General features: G+C 40.6%; 1 protein-coding gene across 5 annotated transcripts in view; it reads left to right on the forward strand.

Annotated features, from left to right (window-relative positions):
- Nucleotides 1–26022, forward strand: part of LOC134347160 (sorbin and SH3 domain-containing protein 2-like) — a 465962-nt gene that overhangs the window by 341480 nt on the left and 98460 nt on the right. For all 5 annotated transcript variants that reach the window (XM_063049382.1, XM_063049380.1, XM_063049383.1 and 2 more), the window contains 5 exons: nucleotides 302–443; nucleotides 2130–2299; nucleotides 11292–11358; nucleotides 14180–14227; nucleotides 21310–21496. In XM_063049382.1, coding sequence (XP_062905452.1) covers nucleotides 302–443; nucleotides 2130–2299; nucleotides 11292–11358; nucleotides 14180–14227; nucleotides 21310–21496 — 614 coding nt within the window. The remainder of the gene's footprint in view (nucleotides 1–301; nucleotides 444–2129; nucleotides 2300–11291; nucleotides 11359–14179; nucleotides 14228–21309; nucleotides 21497–26022) is intronic.

Below are 26022 nucleotides of genomic sequence, written 5' to 3' on the forward strand. Positions count from 1 at the left end.
AGCGTGTGACAGAAATGCTATAACTGCCTGAAAAATTGTAATTCTGTGTGACAGTATCTCTGTGGAACTAGGAGTGCTTTTGGGTTGAGTAGAAGTCTTCTCCATGTATTGCCTGAGCAACCTTACTGATTGAATAACACTCAATACTCACTTTGACCTGTGTGTTTTTCTATGGATACTAATCACATCACTACTATTGCCTTTTCTGGAAAACAGAGTCTTAATCACTTTGATTACAAAGGTGTATGAATACACTGGTAGCTGTTAACAACAGGCTGGTTTGTTTTCACTGCACACACAGATGACAGTCAATGGGAATTCTGCTGCTGACAGAAGCAGTCCTATGAGTTATTTGCAAAGACCTTTCTCCCCGTCATCAGCCTACACTTCATTATCTTCAGTAAATCCAAGCATTGGTGTAATGCAGCACAGCAGAACAATGGGTAAGCTTTTTCTCTGCAATGTTTACATGGTGAAATAATTACTGTAATAATCTTCAAAACATGGCCATTATTTCAGAACAATAACCTGCATTGTTCATTTGTCTTGCATGCAAAAATGTGGCTGTAGTCAATACAGTCTGATCTCAGTAGCACAATAAAGTGGTATTGTAATAAAGAAATAGTTGAATCTATATCAGATCTGTATTTCAATAAAATTGAATATTGAAGAGTATTCTTTAAAATATTTACTAAATATCTATTTACACGCCACTGTCCATGGGGTTAAGGTACTGTGATAGGAGCAGAAGTTGCTGGAAGGTGGGCTACAATAACATTGGCAGGAGACATGGTCGTGCAGTGGTCTCAAAGCTCCAGCACTCCAGATTCAGTCTTGATCCCCCAGTCTTGTCTATGTGCAGTTTTTACTCCCTGTGACAACATGGTTCTCCTTCTGGGCAACAGTTCCCTCCCACATCCCAATGCTTATTTGGAATGATGTTGATGGCAGAGATGGTTTTCAGATAGCCCATTAAAATGAGGTCTGCCAGTCCTCCAGCATGATTGTAAAGATACCATGGAGATTAATGGAGTACTTCTCCATTAATGTTAATAGTTTGAAAATCCATTTTGTAGGTTGACTTTCACACCTTGAGGATTGGTGTGGCCTTGGAGTGCCAACGGGCCTCCTGTGGTGTAGGACTCCATGACCTGAAGGCGTTCTGGTTATTATGTGAATTATGTGCTTTAACTTTTCTCTGGTTCAGGTAGCTGGTAAAAGAATCCTTGGGATAGGGTTGGTGTGAAGGTTAATAGGCATTTTTAAGAGAGTAGATTACAGGGAACCAAGTGGGCTTACAGGACAGATGGGGTACCCTCACAGCCAACATGGTTTGATGAGTCAAATGGCCTTCTCCAAGGGAATATGGAATCAGTCTATTTTGCATTGTTTCCTTGTTTCTTTATGACATTGAAGATCATTCAGCACATTAAGTATGTTAGGCTATTAGAATTAATGACTTTCACTGTGGCTATAGAATCTGACTATAAAGCCTTTTGAGGCTTTAGAACCACACAACACAAAAACAGGCCTTTGGTATGCCATATTCATAGCAACCATTGAGTCCTCAATCTTCTTATGTGCATTTACTGTGTGGTCCATATTTTTCCAGAAAGATTATGACTGGCTAGTTTCTTTTGATCCATATTTCAAGTATTCATGAGAATAGAAATCCAGATAGCTTAATTGAGGACAAAATATGAAAATGCTGAACACCTGTCAATTAAGTGAAATATAATAACACCCCCCCATTTCAGTACTATATATCAAAATAAATATGTTTATTTTAATATGCTAGGGAAGTGCTAGAAAGAATGAGCCAACAGCAGATGCAGTGAATGGATACTTCCAGAGTTTCAATTTGAATCCCAAGATGAAATTGAATTTGACCTAGTTTTGCTGCAATAATTATGAGAGGGATATTAAATTTATTTTCAAATTGTATAAGAAGCAAGAATTTTCTTGGTAATTTTAAGCTAAGGTAATTGAAGCAGGAAAAGATGAGCATCCCCTAGTGTACTGGACAATGGGAAAAGTGTTTTATTTGCTGCATCACTAAAAGATGTATCTAATTGAGAGTGTAAAGGATTTATTTCTTACATGACTTTCATTTTTTTCTTTCCCTACAGAAAACCTAAGTATATCTCAGCAAAGCAAGTCACCTGGTGCAGATATAATGAGCATGGAGCCAGTTTATAGAACATCAGAGGAGGAAAAGAAAGTAACTGTAATTAAGGCACCTCATTATGCAGGAATTGGCCCAGTTGATGAATCTGGAATACCTATAGCCATAAGAACGGTAGGAACAAATTCATCATTTGCCTTCTCTTCTTTTGCTTTCAGTTCTTTCTAATTATCTCTTCAGATTTCTTCATCAGGTGTATCCTAGTCCATTTGTAGTCACAAGGAATAATGAATGAATAAGGTTTGCATTAGAATGGAATTCAGCATAAATCAGTCAAAATTGAAAAAAAAACTGGCTGAAATCATTGGAGAACATCTTATTGTTATGACTTCCATTTTTCAATTCCGTAAGCCTGCACAGTTGATTGCACTAAGCATGGAATATCATAAAAATTTGGTCCCACTTACATCAAAAGAACCAACTTTTAGAAGCATGCAGCTGCTATTTTTACCAACTATTTCTGCTATTTTTGCTAAAGTTACCAACTTTATTTATGGCATGGATCCCTACCATTAACTGAGGGGGGCGGGGGGGAATCTGTGGACACCAGGTTGGGAAACCCTATATCAGATGATCAATTTATTCATTTATGCTCTCAAGCCATTTGTTAAGAAGAGCATATTACCAGGTGGGTCATTTAGTCTTTACAGTCTGATTTCCAATTCAGTAAAATGATTAATGATCCAATCTCGCCCTCAGTTCCACTTTCCTGTCTGTTCCCTATAACCTTGGACTCCATCAACAGACCAATGTCTACCCATTTTGGTCTTAAGTGCATTCAGTAATTCTTGGGTAAGGAGCTTCAATGTTTCATACTCCTCTGAGTGAAATATCTCCTCACCTCTTAAATGGCTAACCACATAGTCTTCAAATGTGCCCCCTTGTTCTAGATCACTCAAGAAGAGGAAATATCTTCTCAGCGCGTACCTGCCAAACCCATCAGTAGCTTAAATTTCACAGATTAACTTTTATTTTTCAGTACTCAGATTCCGGTAAGGTGGCGGCGTGTCCAGTTGTAGCAACTTCTAAGGGGTCAACAAGAGGTGCTACTGTCGTATTCCTTTTTTTTTGGCGTGTGCGTCTGCGTGCGTGTGTGATGTTGGTGGGACGATGTCTTTTTCATGCCTTTACAAGGCATGGAGCGAGAGAGAGAGAGACTGTATGGCACACCACTCCTCACACAGACATTTCGCAGTATTTTCCCCTTTATTTTACGAGGTCGAGTTGCGATCTCGACACTCAACCTGGCACAGATGGAAAGCGGACTCGGGAGCGGCCCTGACTGAGTACGAACCCGGGAACCTCCGTTCCAGAGTCTGGAGCTGATGTCATTGCGCCACCAGCCGGCCCGCTACTGTCATATTCCAATGTATTTTTAATGATTGCAAGATCCTGCTGAACATTAGCACTTTAAACTACTCCCATCAGTGAGTTTCTTGCTGGTGGAGAAAATGAGGGAGCTGTGCAACCTGCTGCTGCCTGAGTGGAAGGAGGCTTACAGTCTAATGGCTAGTGGCCATCTTGGTCCTTTTTCTTGTGATCGCAAGGTCCTTTTGGACATTGTTAATGTGGTATGCTGTAAGTTCGATTTGGTAATTTATTGGCAGAGAACAGAGGCTGGTGGTGTGGCTGCTGCGTGGCCTTGGTCATAGTGACGATGAGGCCTCAAGCCACGGTGTCGACTGTTTACAATCACCAAAGGAGAAGCATCATAGCTGGCAAGCTCCACTGAGGGCAGTCTAGTGCGGTGTCCGGCCTGTAGTTGGTGTTGCCCCCTCCCCCAGTGTTCGCTTGGTGGAAGATGAGCTGTATTGTGGTCAACAGCAGATTTCTGTGGCATTCAGTGGGACTCGGGGCCTCAACTCATGGGGTTGCTTGTTTACAGTGGTGAGGGGAAAGGCATCAGAGCTGGTACACTCCACTGGGGGCTGGAGTTGGTGCTGCTCCCTCCCCCCCAGTATTTCCTTGGCAGAACAGTCTGGACTTGCACGATTTTAATACTGATATCCTATGTTCGTTTACTACCATGTTTGTATGAGGGTTATGTCTCAAGCCACGGTGCCACATGTTTACAGCTGCCAGGCGAGAGAGATGTCAGAGTCAGTGCACTCCACTGGGTTGGTGTGGCGTGGTGTCCAAGCTGGAGTTGGTGCTGCTCCCAGTGTTCACTTGGCAGAAGACAAGCTCTACTGTGCTCATCTGCAGAATTTGATAGCGTTAATAGAGTGGCTGGATCTTTCTATCATATAAGTGCTATGTGTGCTTTGTGCTGTGTGTGACTGTTGGTATTGTGTTTTGCACCTTGACGCCACAGTAATGCTGTCTCGTTTGGCTGTATTCATGAGTATTTATGTATGGTTGAATGACAATTAAACTTGAATTGAGTTGAAATCCATACAGCCTTTTCTTGTAAGGCAATCCCATTGGTCTAGAATCAACCTAATAAAATCTTGTCTTTTTTTCTTCACTTTCATAACTAGTATATTTTCTTCAATTAATCACACTGCAATTGTACGCAAATATGCAGGTGAGGGTCTATCAGTGTCCTGTACAACTGTAACATTACTCACCTTATACATTTCATCTCCTTTGTAATAAAATAAATCATTCAATTACTTTTCCTAATTACTTGTTATACCTTCATCCCATCTCTATTTCATCTTCTCTTTCACAGATTTTTTGTGATTGCTTTCCATTTAGTCACTAGTCTGCTTTTTTCATTCTTTCTGCAAAGATGGATAACCTCACATTTCCCTTTAATCTCCATCTGTCAAAATTGTCATATGAAGAGCATTTGACGTCTGGATCTGTATTCACTTGAACTTGGAAGAATGAGTGGTGACATTGAAACCTATCGAATGGTGAAAGGCCTTGATACAGTGGATGTGGAGACGATGTATCCTGTGGTGGGAGACCCTAAGGCCAGAGGACGCAGCTTCAGATAGAGGGGCATCCTTTTAGAACTGAGATGAGGAGGAATCCCTTTAGCTAGAGAATAGTGAATCTGTGGAATTCTTTGCCACAGGCAGCTGTAGAGGCCAAGTCTTTATGTGTACTTAAGGTAGAGGGTAATTGATTCTTGATTAGTCAGGACGTGAGGGGACGCAGGGAAAAGGCAGGAAATTGGGGCTGAGAGGACAATTGGATCAGCCATGATGAAATGGAGGAGCAGAATGGATGGACCACATGGCCTTATTCTGCTCCTCTATCTTATGGTCCTATCATCCTTCTGAATCTATTTTGCTTTTTTTCTGTATTATTCAGTTTTTTTAAATTATATTGTTACTGCTTTTAAAACTTCAAATGTGATGTAACTGAGGGTTCACAAAAAGTCAATGTGATTGCTGCGCTTCTTTTCTAGGAATCAATCTCAATTCTTTGTTTTCTTTTTTAATGGCCCAATTAACCTGCATTGTTACTTTAAGTGGTTTGTGTGTTTAATACCTACATCCCTTGGGGTCTTTTATGTTATTATTAAGCCCTATTATCTAAGCAATATAAATCCTCTTTCTCCTTCCTGCCAAATCCACTGCCTCAAATTTTATTTATCTTGGAACTATTTTCTATTGCCCATCCATCTGCAAAAAATTAATTCCTTTTTGTATTTTGTTTAAATTCTTCCTTTGTATTCCTAATTCAAATTTTTTGTCATTTGCAAATTTAAAAAATTATACTTTAAATTTCAGGGTCAAAATTGTTGGTACAAATTTTAATCACCAGTGCTTTCAGCACCAACGTGTGTGGTCTGAGTCACTAGCCTTAACCTTTACTTTATTATTTTCTGTGTTGTAATCAGCTTGCTACTCTGTTACACCCCCTCTGACTGTGTGCGCTCTGACTTGAGTCCAAATGGTTGTTATTGGCAGTTTTAAGAGGTGTTATCTTAAAGTAGCACATGATTACAGCATCTCCTATTAAAGTAAAACATATTCAACAGAAGTTTTTTTAGTTAGTGGTAATTTAGTGATTTTTATTTGTAATGAATTAACACATTTAATAGATCCATCAGTGAACCTTCCTGTCATTTCTTACTAATAAATTATCTGTTGTCTCTGACCTTTGTAATATTGCTCTACATATTGCCATTATCTTGCAATAATTCAATAAATGTTCCAATTCTACTTCTCTATTATTTAACAAAATATTGCCTGAATATCAAAGCACCTGTCTTGGACAATTATGACATTTTTTTCCTACACCACAATCATCTTGCTCTATGTTGGCACCAAATATTTATTCCTATCATTATAGTACCTCTGATATCAGTAGTAACAGTTCCTTTAAACGCACGATTGAATTATCAGATGCCAGATGTCTTGTTAATGAGTAAAATTAGGATCAGACTGGAGAGTTTAATTCTGGATTGAGAAACTTCCTTTGCCTTATAACTGTTCCATGCCTGTTAATGTAAAGAGGACATTAATTTATCCTCTCTTGTCCACTTCTAATTCTTAAATTAGCTTTGATACAATACAGATAAAAATACAAAATATAATCTTGGAGAAGCACTTTACAATAAAAAAAGGTATTAGGCATTGGACAGTTTTCAAAAATTGTTGCTGAAATCATCATCATCATCAACATCATCATTATGTGCCGTGCCATATGACATGGGTGATCATGGTTATGACCATGATGGTTCTTGGCAAATGAAATCATCAGAGGTTTTACAATCTCTCACTGTCACAATCTAGGGTATGTGCAGATTGGATCATTGGTGTCCTATCCATACACTCTTCAGCACCTTTCTGAATCCAGTCAGATCTGGATGATGGTAAATACACTGCAATAAAGTTAAATGCTTTATTTGGAACACTTAACATTCTGAGCCAAGTACCCATAAGAGACTGCATAAGCCTGTAGGCTTTATTTATGATTTAAAAAGGGAAAAAATTGTAGTTTCTTGTCTTTTGAAAGACACACCCTTCAAGTAGATGAGGATTTGCTGTGAATCAGGTGCAGGAGATTTTATATTTCCTTCATAAGTGTTTCTACACAAAGACCTGTTGTGTGTATAAAAGAACATCTTTACATCAATTACTAACACAAAACAAATAAACATGTCTCTACCTATGGTAACCTTTCTTCCCCTTACATAGTAATAATCCATTGTTTATCAATAATTTGCCGTAAGAATATTCTTTGCTGTATGAATATTCTTGAACATTCTGCTTCCATTGACCTTCGAGGAAGAATTTTTCAAAGACTTAATTGTCATTTAAAAAAACCTTCGTATCATCTCCAGATGCAGGAAGATTGTTCCCGATGTTGGGGAAGTCCAAAACGAGGGGCCACAGTTTGAGGATAGAGGGGAAGCCTTTTAGGACTGAGATTAGGAAAAACTTCTTCACACAGAGAGTGGTGAATCTGTGGAATTCTCTGCCACAGGAAACAGTTGAGGCCAGTTCATTGGCTATACTTAAGAGGGAGTTAGATATGGCCCTTGTGGCTACAGGGGTCAGGGGGTATGGAGGGAAGGCTGGGGCGGGGTTCTGAGTTGGATGATCAGCCATGATCATAATAAATGGCGGTGCAGGCTCGAAGGGCCGAATGACCTACTCCTGCACCTATTTTCTATGTTTCTATGTTTCTTAAATAAGCAACAGCTAATTTTAATATAGTGACCATTATTTCTAGATTCTTTTACAGATGATAGCATCCTCTTCATATGCACACTATCAAGACCCCTGGGGATCTTCTATATTTCACTGTCACTCTTCTAACTTCGAATTATTATGTGCCCAATCTGCCCAATTCCAGGTTGAGTTATCTGGTAAAGTTTATTTATTCATCTTCTAACACATTAAAATATTTCATTGAAAAGAGTGATCAATATTTCCACAGTACTTCAGACTGTCTCACCAGTACACCATATAATAGAAGTTTTACCTCTCTATTTATGTATTTAAGCCCCCCCCCCACCCCAAGAATAAAGCTAACATCCTGTTAGTTTATCTAATTATTTCTTGGGTCTGCTAATTAGCAGTTTGTGAGTCATGCATGAGGAAATCGAGGTTCCTCTTAGAACTCTGCAATTTCTCACCAATTGGATAACGTTTCAAGGGCGGCTCAGTTGCATAGCGGTTAGCGCAATCAGTTTACAGCATCAGTGATCACCAATCAGGGTTCGATTCCTGATGCTGTTTGTAAGGAGTTTGTACGATCTCTGAGTGACCACGTGGGTTTCCGCTGGGGTGCTCCACTTTCCAAAGATCACTGGTTAGGGCTAGTGAGGTGTAGGCATGCTGTGTTGGTACCAGGAGCATAGCAACAATTGTGGGCTGCACCAGCACAAACCTCAGACAGTGTGGGTCGTTAACACAAAACAACACATTTCACTGTATGTTTCAATGTACATGTGACAAATAAAGGTAATCGTTCTTTTCTTTAAATTTATCCTTCCTTTCCTGCCAAAACAGGAATTTCACATTTTCCCACATGACACTTCATTTGCCTGATCTTTGCCCACTCAATCTATTTATATCTCCCTGTAGCCACCTCTTGTCCTTTTCAAAACTTTCTAAAAATGGTTTACGTTTAATTGACTGAGTTGAGAGAAAAATTTCCCGAGGCTGTCTAATTCAGATTCCTATCCTTAACTTATTTCTGCTTACACAAGTGGGTAGATAAGTAAAAAGTTTGTACGTCTTTTCTGTGAACACATCAGTTTTCTCAGTGCTCCAGTTTCCTCCCACATTCCAAAGACATACTGGGTTAGGTTAATTGGTCAATGTAAATTGTTTTGCGATTAGGCTAGGGTTAAATAGGTGGGTTGCTGGGCAGTGGGGCTCGTTAGGCCAGAAGGGCCTGTTCCACACTGTATCTCCAAATTAAAATAAAAGATAAATAAATATTGGAGTATTATGAAAGCATGTTCATCCAGGCAGCAAGTGCCAGTTGTAACCATTAATATTAAATCACAGGCAACTTTGTGTCATTGGCGCACATTCACCAACAACTGGACTGTGATTGTCCCGAGCACTATCAGAGCATACTTAAATCCCGCAGACTGATACTCTGTTTGTTATGTTTTCCAACTTCAAAACATTAAACTAATTCAAAGGAAAACAAGAGAACCAAGAGATGTAAGTCTTAGTTTGTGTTTACCTTAAGCAAGGTGTGCGTGTATGTGTACATATATTAAAAACCTGTAATGAATTATTTAAGCAAACAAGAATGCTTAATCAACAATATATTTACAAGGTTTCTCAAATATTGCTGAAATATTAAATACACAAGTGTTGATTCCACAGTCATGGTCAGGATACATACAACACATTTTTTTTTATTATTGCATTCAATTTGGACAACTATTGTTAGTTTGATGCTTGGTTCAAAGTGTGAAACAATATCCCTATATTTAACAAAACAGTATCTATTTCAGAGTTGAACAACTATTTTCAGATGAAGACTTGCAGTTCACCCAGAGTTCACCCTAGTCATTAATTGGTGGTTCGTGCTTGCCTGTCGTCATAGCTTTTCTTGTCACTTTGTGTTGAAATTGGCCATTTATGAAAAAAATACTTCAATGAAGATTGAAGTGTCAATACAGACACTGGCGTTTATCTCAAAGTTCATCTCTGGTCAATCAAACACAATATGGCTTAGAATAGCATCAATGCTGAGGATAAGGCTTGGTCATTCAATGGATGTTGTAGGCAGTGCCCCCCTACGTTATCTAATTACATTTGGCTAATCAGGTTTGTCTTACAAATCTGGAACAGTTAAGTTTAGATGTGAACAGTGAGTCAGTTATTGGGCTACTTAATATAATATGTAGAAGGAGATAAGATTTGAATCGTATGTATAGCCAGGGGAATCAGCCTACATTAGTAATGAATGCAGTACAATGCTTTGCAAGAACTGAAGGGTTACGACACTAAAGATTAGTTCAGGTCTTCAAGATTGTAAATGTTCATCTGTCCTAAGATCAAGTATGGATTAGGAGAAATGTAATTAACTAACCACAAATAAAAGTCAGGTTTTGAAAATGAAGCTGATTGCAAAGTGTAAACATCTCCATCATAGCCTTCAAGAATATTAAAGAGAGGGGAACTAATTGAGTATGAGGGAAATGAGTTGAGTTGAGAATGTATGAGAATGAGTTTACTGACATTTGACTGAGCAAATAAGACATTCCTGTCCACATAGTTTTGTCATACTCAGAAACAAGCAATCAGATTCCTATCCTGCAGAATGAATACAGTAAATAACCATATTTATTGAAGCAGGATGAATGGAACACTATCAACAAAATTTCAAAGTAATATTTCCAAATTTGAGGAAATTAAATATGAATTTATGGAAGGAAAGAGATGGTTATGTTCTAATAACTTGAGATGTATTTTTAATCAAGTCCTTTTATTTTCATTGTATTTAACTTGACAGCATAATAAATTCAAATTAATTTTTTGTTACATTTTATCACTTTGTGAACCAACCATTTATGTCTGAGCCTTAACATGTGAGCTCCCGCAGGTTATTTGGTCATAGACTATATCACAGTCTGATTGTGGAGTCATATTGTGCGGTTTTGTTTACAGCAGCCATGCTTGATGATTAATTCCCAATCCTTAGCCCAGGGGCATTGAGGTCATCTTGTATTGCCTGAAATATCAGCTGCTAATATATTAGGTACAGAACAGGAATTAGACTGTCTGCACCAGTCTAATCACTTGGATCTTTGGGGACAGGAATTATACCCTAATCCATCACTGCTTTCACTTTTGCACCCTGGGTAAACCTCAGTATTTGATTGTTCTGAATAGAGCAATGAAGATGCCTATACATGAGTGGGAGATACTTCGTAGGTGACCAGAGTCCCCTATGCAGCTCAGAACTTTCAATACTCATGATATGAAGCATTGTCACAGCTTGCCTCCTCACTGAGCTTCATCCGTCACTATATACAGAATCCATTGGCAATTCTTCAAGTGTGTTCAATGCATATTTTACACCAGAAAAGCACATAGGATCAGATAATTGGAAAAAGAAATCTTGTGTGGAAAAGCAAATGTCCACTGAATTTTGTGAGCAGAATAAAGAATGTAATTGGGAGTATTCATCAGTATCTGGCAACTAATTCAAGCTTTTATTTTTAATCTAGACAGTGGACCGACCCAAAGATTGGTACAAGACAATGTTCAAGCAAATACATATGGTGCACAAGCCAGGTACATTCAAAATTGAAGTTGATTTAATTAATCTACTTTTTAAAATCAGTTGGTGAACCTCTGAGTTCTGGTTCCATGGCACGTTATGAAACAATAATTGTGTATTTCTTTATCAACCTCTGACTTTCAATATATTTTCCATGATGTCTCGCAGAGACGCAAGTTACAAATGGATACCAAGTCCAATAAGTAGAAATGAAGTGAGATAACTAGAAGGTTATTCTTGGAGATTGATTGAAAGGTGAAAGATGGTGGTTGTTTGTGGGGGCGGGGTTAATCAGAGAAAATTCCAAAACAAAAGTTGTAAAGTGCAAATAGTGGCAAAAATTTGGGGAGACTGAGAAGTTAACATTGGGGAAGGTTGGAAAGATAAATGTAAGACTGTGAATGGACTTAAACATAAGGAAGCAAACTTTAATGTTCAGGCAACCGAAAGCCAGTAAGGACAGGAATGAGGAACAGACAGAATTTGTTGCAAAATCAATGACTGTTCTTTGAGTTTTTATTATGTTAATTTTGCTAAGGATGGAAAATAGTTGGCTGGGTATTGAAATAGTTGAATCTAGAATTTGTACACTTGAATGAATGCTGGCAACAGCTAGAGAGGATGAAGCAAAGACCAAGTTAGTAATATTGCAGTGATGCAAATCAATCCTTTATACAATATATTTCCAATGTATGAATTGGACTGCCAAGTAGCTGTCATCTAGTTTTGGCCTGATAATATATCAAAATTGCTGCAGTCATTTCTAAATTTTATTGCCAGATTTAAATATCACTTGGCAGTGGAATGAAAATCTGTTAGGAAGCATTTTTTAATGACAAGTCATTTTTACTTCTATGGAGCTAACAATTATGTATTTATGAGCTTTAAAATAAATTATCTGAAGCAGACCTACAGTTAGCCTTTTTCTTTGTAATTATGCAATATTTTCTATCCAAAGGATCATTCCATTTCACTCAGTATCAGAAAATTTTATTGGCCAATTTTTTTAGGGCAGTCAGATGTTCAAATAAATAAAGTGTCAACAGCTATTGTATCGAGCTTATTTTCAAACTAAACAATGGGCACCAGCTGTGAGTGAGCGACCCTGTGCTTATCATCTTGCTTTTACCAAAGTACAATGCTGGATACTAGGCAAGATTGGAACCAGCTTCTTAATTATGCTCTTTGGTGAAGCTCTTTGGTTCTTCTGAGAAGTCAGTTTTCCTCTGTAATGAATTGAGCACTAATTTTCCTTTCCTTCAAAGCTTTTCCACAAGCCGACTTTACAAACTGATCCAGCTCTTTAATTTGTAAGAGAGGATCCTTCTCTGGCAATTCTTGGAGTGCTAAATGATACAGCACGTCTGCCACAGCCATCAGAAAATTAGCATCACCAAGAACATGAACCATCCTGTTCTTTTATATATTTTATGGGATAATTGGCTGTGTAATGTGCTGATTGTAAAATTGATTTGAAACAACCAAGTTCCTTATTATAGAACTCCTTCAGGGAGACATTGTTATGTTACCATGCAGTCTGCACCTATGTGTTCAAATTTGCTTTCATTTTATTGCATTGTTTTACATGTTTGTTATAGTTTAAAGCTTGCTATGTTCCATGCTTGATTGAACCATGAGAAATTGTACATTTATGTTTTATGTTAAAGGAAGAACTTGAGAACATGAATTAGAAGCAGGAAGAGCCCCAGAGTCTGCTCCACTATTAACATCACAAATTATCTTAGTCAGAATCACCTCTCTGCACTGTCCCCAAATTTTAAACATAATCTGTTGAACTGTGTCTTGAAAATATTTAGTAAGTGAACCTCCACTGCACCTGTATATTTCTGGGACTAATTTATTCCTACTCTGTTTTCTGAATGATAATCAATTCACTTGAATGTGTTACTCCCAACACCATTTTCTTTAAAGTCAGAGTATGTGGTATTGGGAGTAACACATACCTATCCTATATATGGCAACTTTTCAAAGACTTTCCAAAAGTGGAACCGCATCACATCTATTACTTCCTCCTACTTATTCTTCTATTTGCAACTTAAAAGAAAACAAATTTGTTGAGCATAGTTATGCTTTCTTGATTTTGGATGCCCTAATGCAACATTGCTGCCTCATAACTCTAGTGACCAAGGTTCAATCATGACCTTGTATGTGGAGTTTGCAAGTTCTTCCTCGCAACATGAGTTTTCCCTTTAATGCTCTAGTTTCCTTGCACATACCAAAGACATGCTGGTTGGTAAGTTTATCGGCTTCATGTAAACTCCCTCCAGTGTAGGTGGCTGGCAAGCTGATCGGTAGGGATTTGATGGGTCTGTCAGAATAAAAGAAGTGGGATTTGTGCAGGTGGTTGCTTGATGGTCAGAGCAGATACATTGAGCTCAGGGGTCTGTTGCTGACTGCATGACTCTGGCTCTCACTCCTTGATGATTCTGCCCCGTCTTTAGTTTCCAAGTTCTTTGCTCCAAATTCCTAAATAAGAAATACTAGCATTTCCCCTACTGTTATTGTCAAATGAGCTGATACTGTAGGTTAATAAGTTGTGCATTGATGTTCAAGATACCATGCTGGAATGCACTTGGCCGAAGAGGAGTTGTAGGTACAATGTACAGTAATTCAGAAAGAGTGGTTAGGTGTTTTTGATCATTCATTCTCCACGGGTGGGATCCCCTACTCAGAAGTGCAGTCAGCTTAAGAAGATGCAGAAATATGAAACATGGTCAATCTCATAAGAATGAAAGTACAACTATTGGTCCAGTTCCTTCAGTGCTGATGGCTGGCAGTAAATCATATTCAACATTCCTTTTTATTTTTTAACAGATGATGATACAGATGCATTCAATGCCACATATGCATATGTTTATCCTGGTAAGAATTTTATGTTATGCTTTTAGGTTTCAAATTGAACTCACGATCTGCTGTTCCAATTGGATCACACTGTCCTATTCAACATATATGTAAATGTGACATGTCTAATACTGTTTGTCCAACAGACTCTCATTGCTTATCTGCATTTCATTGATTTTGCACTAAACATGTTCCCTTTATGGCACATGCTTTAATCAAGCCTAACACCACAAACAGCTGGACATGGTCCTCTCTACAAGTCCCTCCACATCAATGACATTGCTCACTAATAATTATTATTCAATTAATTTCTTTAACTATTTTTTTAAAGATTTAAAATTAATTAATAACAAGTAGAAATCAATAGTAGTTTTTAAAAAGATTTCAATGTATATTAATACTATATTAAACCAGAATAAATAAAGATTTTTATATTATTACTGAAAGTATTCTGGAATCTATGAAAATCCATTAAATATTTTTGCTAACTGGATGTTTTTCAGCATAACATTTTTTTTTTAGTCTCTACTTTTCCATCACCAAATGTACAATTTTACTGAGGGAAAAACAACATATTGGCAGCAAAATCTGTGAGGTTGTGAAAGTGAAAATTTGCAAATGCTTGTAACCGGTTATAAAGCAGAAATTGCTTCATGCACACAAGGTTAATCAAATCTTATTGACTCAAATGGTGCATTGTGAAGATGAGCATTGGAACCAGGATGATTTGGCCCACAGTGGACAACCTAGAGCCAAGAAAGATATAATTGCATATTTTACCTTCACTGTTGTTTATCTAGTGTTGAGTCACAAATTGTTCCTGGAAAAGTTGTTAACTGTAGGGACTGACTCTGTATGCTGCTTTTTTCAATGAATGCTTTTAGCAAATTCATACATAGAAGAATGTAATGTCTCAATTGAGAATCCAATTGTGCAATACATCATGCTGATGATGACAAATAGTCAAAGCTTACATTGCTAGTGTACAGCTTAGATATGCTTAGAAGAGATAGAGGAGAATTAAAAGAGGACTTTTCTGTCCTGGGTAGAAACATGCCCTGCCCAAAATGACAATACCTTTTCTTAAAGTATTACAATTTATTATTTTTCAGAAATGTAAAGGATATTTAAGGAAAAACAGAGTTTTCTGTGCTCATTGTATAAAAACTCATCTTTAAGTTGTCCATTCATGCTCTAATTGCACAATATTGGCAATCCAGTGATCAGATAGCTCAGTAACTTTGCACACTGGTCCTTTCATCACTGATACATCTTTGAATCCAGTGCAGAGGGATTGGATGGGGGGGGGCTAGAAAACACATGTGAAATTTGAACACTCCTACTATAGTTGATTGCTCATGGGTATAGGCAAGCATCACAAACCATCAGGCACTGGAACTTTGTCTTGCTTTGATCTCCCAAGCAATGGAAGAATGAAAATAATGCAGTAAAGATGTTCTGATATGAAGAGACTAATGTGAGTTTCTGAAATTAAAGAAGGATTTAATCTGCAATAAACTTGCAGTACAACTGCTATCTCAACACTGTGGCAGTTAGAAATGTTGTGTAAAGTGGTATCAAGCCATAGTTTTGATGCACTCTTTTTCTATCCTGCAGTGATGGTTTTTACTCTGAAACCTACGAGGGGTACAAGGAGTTAATTTTTAAAAACCTAGCACATTTATTTTTAAGTTCCCTGGCCCCCACCGCTTTATTTTCACCATGGATGTCCAGTCCTTATATACTTCCATCCCCCATCAGGAAGGTCTCAAAGCTCTACGCTTCTTTTTGGATTCCAGACCTAATCAGTTCCCCTCTACCACCACTCTGCTCCGTCTAGCGGAATTAGTCCTTACTCTTAATAATTTCTCCTTTGGCTCCTCCCACTTCCTCCAAACTAAAGGTGTAGCTATGGGCACCCGTATGGGTCCTAGCTATGCCTGCCTTTTTGTTGGGTTTGTGGAACAATCTATGTTCCGTGCCTCTTCTGGTATCTGTCCCCCACTTTTCCTTCGCTACATCGACGACTGCATTGGCGCTGCTTCCTGCACGCATGCAGAACTCGTTGACTTTATTAACTTTGCCTCCAACTTTCACCCTGCCCTCAAGTTTACCTGGTCCATTTCCGACACCTCCCTCCCCTTTCTAGATCTTTCTGTCTCTGTCTCTGGAGACAGCTTATCCACTGATGTCTACTATAAGCCTACTGACTCTCACAGCTATCTGGACTATTCCTCTTCTCACTCTGTCTCTTGCAAAAACGCCATCCCCTTCTCGCAATTCCTCCGTCTCTGCCGCATCTGCTCTCAGGATGAGGCTTTTCATTCTAGGACGAGGGAGATGTCTTCCTTTTTTAAAGAAAGGGGCTTCCCTTCCTCCACTATCAACTCTGCTCTTAAACGCATCTCCCCCATTTCACGTACATCTGCTCTCACTCCATCCTCCCGCCACCCCACTAGGAATAGGGTTCCCCTGGTCCTCACCTACCACCCCACCCGCCTCCGGGTCCAACATATTATTCTCCGTAACTTCCGCCACCTCCAACGGGATCCCACCACTAAGCACATCTTCCCCTCCCCTCCTCTGTCTGCATTCCGCAGGGATCGCTCCCTACACAACTCCCTTGTCCATTCGTCCCCCCCATCCCTCCCCACTGATCTCCCTCCTGGCACTTAGCCGTGTAAGCGGAACAAGTGCTACACATGCCCTTACACTTCCTCCCTTACCACCATTCAGGGCCCCAGACAGTCCTTCCAGGTGAGGCAACACTTCACCTGTGAGTCGACTGGGGTGATATACTGCGTCCGGTGCTCCCGATGTGGCCTTTTATATATTGGCGAGACCCGACGCAGACTGGGAGACCGCTTTGCTGAACATCTACGCTCTGTCCGCCAGAGAAAGCAGGATCTCCCAGTGGCCACGCATTTTAATTCCACATCCCATTCCCATTCTGGCGTGTCTGTCCACGGCCTCCTCTACTGTGGGGATGAAGCCGCACTCAGGTTGGAGGAACAACACCTTATATTCCGTCTGGGTAGCCTCCAACCTGATGGCATGAACATTGACTTCTCTAACTTCCGCTGAGGCCCCGCCTCCCCCTCGTGCCCCATCTGTTACTTATTTTTATGCACACATTCTTTCTCTCACTCTCCTTTTTCTCCCTCTGTCCCTCTGAATATACCCCTTGCCCATCCTCTGGGTCCCCCCCCCTTGTCTTTCTTCCCGGACCTCCTGTCCCATGATCCTCTCGTATCCCCTTTGCCAATCACCTGTCCAGCTCTCGGCTCCATCCCTCCCCCTCCTGTCTTCTCCTATCATTTTGCATCTCCCCCTCCCCCTCCAGCTATCAAATCCCTTACTCACTCTTCCTTCAGTTAGTCCTGACGAAGGGTCTCGGCCTGAAACGTAGACTGCACCTCTTCCTACAGATGCTGCCTGGCCTGCTGCGTTCACCAGCAACTTTGATGTGTGTTACATTTATTTTTAGTAACTCATCGCCTTCTACCTCAGGCCACAAACTTATCAATCATCCCTGTTGAGTTATTAACTGATGAGTTATTAACTTCAAACTTTCTGCATAATCAATTGGTCTAGATGGCTAGAGTTGAAATCCACGTGCATGTAACGAGAGCTGTATAACTCATCTCCTTCTACCTTAGGCCACGAACTTATCTATCACCCCTGCTGTGGACACTTTCTGGAGGTCCAAGATCCGTATGCTCCACGACCGCTGGGCTAAGTGTGTGAATATAGGAGGGAACTATGTTGAAAAATAAATGCGCTGGGTTTTCTAAAATTGACTCTTTCAACCTTAGGCCACGAACTTATCAATCACCCCTTGTAGTTCTTTTCCCATTTACTGCTTTGCTGCAGTGATTTGCTAAGGCTCCACGGTGTCTGGTAACTCGCCTGTACTCCAAAGAAGCAGCCACTCTTCAAATGACCGTGATTCCCTGATTCACTTGACAATATAAAAATGGTCAAAAAACACTTTTTCTTGATGTGAAGTGCACTTCCCAGCAGCAGCCAGAAGGAAGTCCCTGCTACCTAATCTATTTCATCCATAAACATTAGCTGATATTTTCTAATCGCCCCTGCTCCAGCTGAGAATAGCAATCAAAAGTGGTCCTTCCTGGTCTCTATTGCTGCATGCATTATTGCACACTTCACATGACTAATGCATTTGGGGTTAATTTAAGTAGCAGTGATAAAGTGCACCATATAATGTGTGTGTGTGTGTGTGTGTGTGTGTGTGTGTGTGTGTGTGTGTGTGTACATATGTGTGTGTGTGTATATGACCATCATCCAGTAGCACTTGCGTCTGCAGTGATGAAATGCTTCGAGAGGTTAGTCATGGCTAGAATCAACTCCTACCTCAGCAAGGACCTGGACCCACTGCAATTTGCCTAATGCTACATTGACTATAGCCCAATATTTAACACTATCATTCCCACAGTCCTAATCGATAAGCTACAGAACCTCTGTACCTCTCTCTGCAATTGGACCCGTGACTTCCAACCGGAAGACCACAATCCGTGCGGTTTAGTGATAATATCTCTTCCTCGCTGATGATCAACACTAGTGCACCTCAGGGATGTGTGCTTAGCCCAATGCGCTCCTCTCTCCAATCCCATGAATGTGTGGTTACGTAATGCCATCTATAAATTTACTGATGCTACAACCATTGTTGGTAGAATCTCAGATGGAGACGAGAGGGCGTGCAGGAGCGAGATATACCAGTTTATTGAGTGGTATCGCAGCAACAACCTTGCACTCAATGTCAGTAATACCAAAGGGATGATTGTGAACTTCAGGAAGGTTAAAGCAAGGGAACGCAAATCAGTTCTCATAGAGGGATCAGAAGTGGGGACAGTGAAATTCCAAGTTCCCAAGTGTCACAATCATTGAAGATCTAATCTGGTACCAACATCAAGTCAAGTCAAGTCAAGACACTTCTTATTGTCATTTCAATGATAACTGCTGGTACAGAACATAGTAAAAATGAGACGTTTTCCAGGACCATGGTGCTACATGAAACAATACAAAAACTACACTGAACTATGTAAGAAGAAACACAAAAACTACACTAGACTACAGTCCTATCCAGGACTGCATAAAGTGCACAAAACAGTGCAGGCACTACAATAAATAATAATAAATAATAAACAAGACAGTAGGCACAGTAGAGGGTATAGCAGGTTGGTATCAAGCCAGGCTCTGGGTATTGAGGAGTCTGATGTCTTGGGGGAAGAAACTGTTACATAGTCTGGTCGTGACAGCCCGAATGTTTTAGTGCCTTTTTCCAGATGGCAGGAGGTAGAAGAGTTTTTATGAGGGGTGTGTGGAGTCCTTCATAATGCTGTTTGTTTTGCGGATGCAGCGTGTGGTGTGAATGTCTGTGATGGCGGAGCAGCTATAAAGAAGGCAAGACAGTGGCTATGTTTCATTAGCAATTTGAGGAGATTTGGTTTGTCACCTAAAACTCTCAAACTTCTACAGATGTACTGTAGGAGAGCATTCGGACATCAGTGTCTGGTATGGGTGGGGGCTACTGCACAGGATTGAGAGAAGCTACAAAAAGTTGTAAAATTGGTCAGCTCTATCTTGGGTACTAGCCTCTGTAGTATCCAAGACATCATCAAGAGGCGGTGCATCAGAAAGGTGGCGTCCATTATTAAGCACCCTAATCACCCAGGCTGGCCCTCCTCTCGTTGTTACCGCCAGGAAGGAAGTAGAGAAGCTTGAAGGCACACACAGCAATTCAGGAACAGCTTCTTCCGACTCCTACATGTGCATTACCTCACTTGATTGCCTCACTCATGAACACTACCTCACTTTTTAAATATTATTTCTGTTTTTGCACTATTTTCAATTTAACTATTTATTATACACATACTTACTGTAATTGATTTATTTATTCTTTTTTTCAATATATCATAGTCATAGTCATACTTTATTGGTCCTGGGGGAAATTGGTTTTTGTTACAGTTGCACCATAAATAATAAATAGTAATAGAACCATAAATAGTTAAATAGTAATATGTAATTTATGCCAGTAAATTATGAAATAAGTCCAGGACCAGCCTATTGGCTCAGGGTGTCTGACCCTCCAAGGGAGGAGTTGTAAAGTTTGATGGCCACAGGCAGGAATGACTTCCTATGACGCTCTGTGCTGCATCTCGGTGGAATGAGTCTCTGGCTGAATGTACTCCTGTGCCCAACCAGTACATTATGTAGTGGATGGGAGACATTGACCAAGATGGCATGCAACTTAGACACAGCATCCTCTTTTCAGACACCACCGTCAGAGAGTCCAGTTCCATCCCCACAACATCAGTGGCCTTACGAATGAGTTTGTTGAGTTTGTTGATTCTGTTGGTGTCTGCTGCCCTCAGCCTGCTGCCCCAGCACACAACAGCAAACATGATCACACTGGCCACCACAGACTCGTAGAACATCCTCAGCATCGTCCGGCAGATGTTAAAGGACCTCAGTCTCCTCAGGATATAGAGGCGGCTCTGACCCTGTATTGTATTCTACTGCTGCCGTTAAGTTAACAAATTTCACAACATTATGCCAATGATATTAAAGCTGACTCCGATTTTGTGTGTGTGTGTGTGTGCATGTGCATAAAATGAGTAGTGCAAAAAGACAGCAAAACTAGTGAGTTAATGTTCATGGGTTGGTTCATTGGCCATTCAAAAATCGGATGGCGAAGGGAAAGAAGATATTCCTGAAGTTGGTGAAACTGGCAGAGCTGAATGTGCACTGTGCCTTTACCATGTGTAGCAGAAGGCTGATTTCTGTCATTGCTTATTACATTGCTGTAAGTTGTAACAGTCCTTCATCATCCTTCTCTTCCACAGTAACAACTTCAGAAGTACAAGGATCCCCCATTTAATGACATTATTCCATTGCTTTAGTGAATTCAGACTAGAAATAGCCAGAAATTTATTGACCAATATCTTTGGAGGTGTATCAGGATACAAATTGTCTTTTTAGTCTGTGTGCCCATTTGTAGATTATTTACAAAACTTATTCTGGATAGACGTATTGTTATCTGCTGGAGATGAAAATAATCTTCTTTCATTCTTTTACACCAGATCATTACAGCTCATTCACCTCTGTTCAGGCACATCCTCCACCCAAGACACACACTTACAGACCTTTAACAAAGAGCGTCTCGGACAACGGTGTCGAATTCTACAAGGAGTCTGCTCCTTTAGTGCCACCGCCACCTGTTCCCCCACCTTCACAACCAAGATTTCGAGAAGCAGGTTTCGCTGAAAAGTAGGTATTTAAAAAGCTGTCATACATTTGAAATTATTTGAAGAATGATAAATATATTATGCAAGAGATCATTGACTTGAAAAATTAATTAAGAAGCTTGTTATTTGCTGCAATGGCTTCCTGATGTCATTTACCAGTATCACGTTTCCAATATTTAAGTTGCCATGATCTAGTTGAAATTTATAATGAATTCATTCAATGGAATGGAGTGGAACAGAGTCATGATGGAACAAATCTGTTACAAGAATGTGAGCATCTTCTCTGGATTTTCCTTGCTTTTTAACTGGGGCGGGAGTGAAATTGAGCACATGCATCCAGAGAGAGAAAAAACATTGAAGCTTCTTTGGGTGGTTGGCGAAAGTCAGCTTCTAGAAGCTCAAAAATTCCCCATCTGTCAGGAATGATGAACCTCCATGGCACATGTATGTTGACAGCAGCTGTGTAGGATTGTGTAGGGAAGTGAACTGGTGGGAGTGCAAATCCTAATTGAATAGCAGGAGACTGCTGGCATTCCTATTTGATCAGTGTAGTGAAGACCAAGGACTGGAATGGATTGTGGAAAACACTCCTCCTCTTTCTGGTCCAGGGAGAGCAGGCGAGAGAGTGTTCCCTGCCCCCCCCCCACCCCAGTTCATGATCAAATAATCAACTTTTAACAGAACTGTATTTGCCCCTTTAGCTTGATTTCTGCTTTTGGCATTGAAGCTACTGGTATAGATCACTACTTCTGTATTGTAGCTGCCAGAAATATGGTGGGTGGAGAAATGATTCCACATTTAACCTCTTGTCCACCCCTTAAAGAAGATTAGCTAAGACCAAGTCTTGAAGCTCAACTTGTGTTGTCCCTTACAAAAACTGTTTACTGGTGGTCTCCTGTACTGTCATCACACCAAAGTTGTAACAGCTTCGGTTGCTCCATCTGACCAGATTGGTGACACTGGAAAGTGCTATATTCCCAGATCTCTCTCATGTGAAGGCAGGTCATCAAACATTTAGAACTTTACCTCTCACTGGCTCTCAAAATATAGAATGCAGAAGAATTCAAGATCCAAGTTTTTTTTTAATCAGGTGTGTATCGAAACATAGTGATGGTTAAATACATAATTGTGTTAACAATCAACACAAAGAAGGGTGTGCTGCAGGCAGCCTGCAAGTGTCGCCACACGTTTCAGCACCAACACAGCATATCAACCACATATCAGCAGTTCAGGCAGCATCTATGGGGCAGAAGTTGTAGCCAACATTTCAGATCAAGATCCTGCATAAAGACTGAGGGGGAAGAACAAAGATTGTCAGTATATAGCAGCAGTTCCTGATGGGTGAGACGGAGGCTGGTAAGTAATATTGAAACCCAATGTGAAAAGGTATGCAAAGGGAGAATTTAAAAAAAAACTCAATCTGAAGGTGAGTATGTGAGGAGAAAAATAGAGTGTGTGGGTTATCTGAAATTGTAAAATTCACATCATATCATTAGGTTGTATGATACCCAAATGGGATAGCAGATGTTCCAATTTGCATTGGTATGGGAGTGGGGAGAAGAATTAAAATGACATGCAATTGGACCTTCAACATGGCTGTCGTAGACAGAATGCAGGCGACCTGCAAAGTGGTTACCTTGTCCATGCTTTGATTCACCAGCATAGAAGAAGCTATATTGTGGGCATTGAAAGTAGTAGGCCAAGTTGGAAGAGGTGCAAGTGAACATCAGTTTCAATTAAAAGGGTTCTTTAATTCACTGGTAAGGGAGGAGGTGAAGGGGATGAGTGTTACACCTCCTATGATTGCAAGGGATGGGTGGGGAGGGTTGAGTAGACCAGGGAGTTCGAAAGAGAATGGTCCCTGTAGAAAGGGGGAAAGGAGGAAAGAGAAGGGAGAGGGAAGAGACTTGTGGTGGGATCATATTGGAGCAGGTGGAAATGGTCAAGGATGATATGTTTGTTGCAGAGGCTGGTGGGTGAAATGTGAGGATCAGGGAAAGGTGACATTCTACCTCTGTTCTGTCTATAAGGAATGGAGGAAGTGCTGGTGAGGGCTCACATAGAGTCAACTAATAGGTTCTTGGTTGGCTTATCATTAGTTGTCAATATTGATGAACCCCTCACATAAATTTCCTTTAGTTCCCACACGTCTGCTCTCACCCCTTCTCCATAGGAATCTTGAATGTGATCCCACCATGACACATCTTCTCACTACATGTTTCACCTTTCTCTAGAGAACAGATGGGGAAGAGATATGGAACTAGGTAAGGAAGGCAATGGGTTAAGGGATGATCTCCTCAGTAACTTTCAATTCCCTGGACCTGACTACCTCATCTTCACCATGGATGTTCAGTCCCTATACACTTCTATCCCCCATAAGTAAAGCCTCAAAGCCCTAGTCCTCTTTCTTGACAAAAGAACCACTCAATCCCTCCCAACAGCCACCCTCCTCCATCTGGCAGAACTGGTCCTCACCCTGAACAATTTTACCTTCAGCTTCACCCACTTTCTTTAAACTCGAGGGGTAGTCATGGACACTCGCATGGGCCCAAGCTATGTCTGCCTCTTCGGCTATATAAAAAAGTCTATGTTCAAAGCCTTCCCTGGATATAGCACTCAACTCTTCCTGTGCTTCACTGATGACTGTGTTAGCACTGTTTCGTGCACCCATGCTGAGCTTATCAATTATATCAACTTTGTATCTAACTTCCACCTTGGTCCATTTCTGAAACCTCCCTCACCTTTCTTGATCTTTCAATCTCCATCAACCTACATCCTTTATAAACCTACTGATTTCCATGGTTATCTTGACTATATCTCTTCCCACCCTATCTCCTACAAAAAATGCAATTTCCTTTTCTTAGTTTCTTTCCCTCCACTGCATCTGTTCATAGGATGCAACTTTCCATTCCTTCTTTAAAGAGCAGGATTTCTCTCCCTGTACTACTGATGCTGCCCTCACCCGCATCTCCTCCATTTCTCGTACATCTGTGCTCACCCTATCTTCCCACTGCCATAATTATGACGAGCCCATCTTGTACTTCCCTATCGCCCCACCAGCCTCACCATCCAACACATTATCCTCCGTAACTTCCACCATCTCCAAACAGACCGTACCACTAAACATATCTTTACCTCCTCCCTTCCCCCTTCGCTTTCCAAAGGGATCGTTCTCTCTGTGATTCCCTTGTTCATTCATCCCTCCCCACTAATCTCCCTCCTGGCACTTATCCCTGCAGAATGGCCTAAATGCTACACCTGCCCTTACACCTCCTCCCTCACCTACATTCAGGGCCCCAAACAGTTGTTCCAGGTGAGGCAACACTTCACCTGCGAATCTATTGGGGTCATCTTTTGTGTCTGGCGCTCCCAGTGCAGCCTCCCGTCATAAATGAGGGGACTGCTTCATTAAGCACCTCTGCACCATTCCAGTGGCCAAACGTTTTAATTCTGATTCTCAATTTTGTTCCGATGTGTCAATCTATGGGCTCCTTTTCTGCCAAAATGAGGCCATCCTTGGGGTGGAGGAGCAACACCTTATATTCCGTCTGGGTTCCCTCCAACCTGATGACATGAATATCAGTTTCTCCTTCCGGTGAACAAAGTTTCTCCCCCCACCCGGTTCCCCACTCAGACCTTTCACTTCTTCCCACCTGCCTATTATTTTCTCCTAGGTCCTTTCCTCCTTCCCTTTCTTGTATTGTCCACCCTCCTCTCCTATCTTGTATTCTCCAGCCCTTGACCATTTCCACCCGCCTGGCTTCACCTATCACCTTGTAGCTCACCTGTTTGCCCTCCTCCCAATCTTTTATTCTGGTATCTTTCCCCTTCTTTCTCAGTCCTTAAGAAGGGTCATGGCCCAAAGCGTTGACTGCTGATTTTTTTTCCATAGATACTGCTGAGTTCCTCTAGTGTTTTCTGTGTTTTGTGTAGCAAAAGAATAGCTGGGAGGGTATTCTTCGTAACTCTCTGGTCCACCCATCCCTCCCCGTTCTCTACAATCATAGTGTGTGTAACACTTGCTCCTTCACCTTCTTCCTCACCTATCAGGGACCTATATAACCCTTCTAGATGAAGCAAAGGTACACCTGAAGCTCTTCTAACCTGATCTACTGCATTTGGTACTCACAATGTGGCCTCCTCTGCATTGGAGAAGCCAAGCATTAACGAAGTGACAGTTTTTTAGTGTACTTATGCTCTGTCCAAATGTCCATCTCAAATTTCCAGTCTCAAATTTGCCTGACTCACTGGGCTCTGTCTATTTCTGTCTGTCTCTCTGTTTCTTGTCTGTGTGTGTCTCTCTCTCTCTTTCTGTCTCTCTGTTTCTATCTGTGTGTGTGTCTCTCTCTCTTTCTCTGTCTCTCTCTCTCTGTCTCTTTCTCTGTCTGTTTCTGTGTGTGTGTCTCTCTCTGTCTATCTCTCTCTCTCTCTCTCTGTTTCTGTCTCTGTCTGTGTTTCTGTGTGTGTGTGTGTGTGTGTGTGTGTGTCTCTCTCTCTCTCTCTCTGTCTCTTTCTCTGTCTGCCTGTTTCTGTCTGTGTGTGTGTGTC

The sequence above is a fragment of the Mobula hypostoma genome, chromosome 5 (genome assembly GCF_963921235.1).
Source record: "Mobula hypostoma chromosome 5, sMobHyp1.1, whole genome shotgun sequence".
In the NCBI taxonomy this organism is placed as follows: Eukaryota; Metazoa; Chordata; class Chondrichthyes; order Myliobatiformes; family Myliobatidae; genus Mobula; species Mobula hypostoma.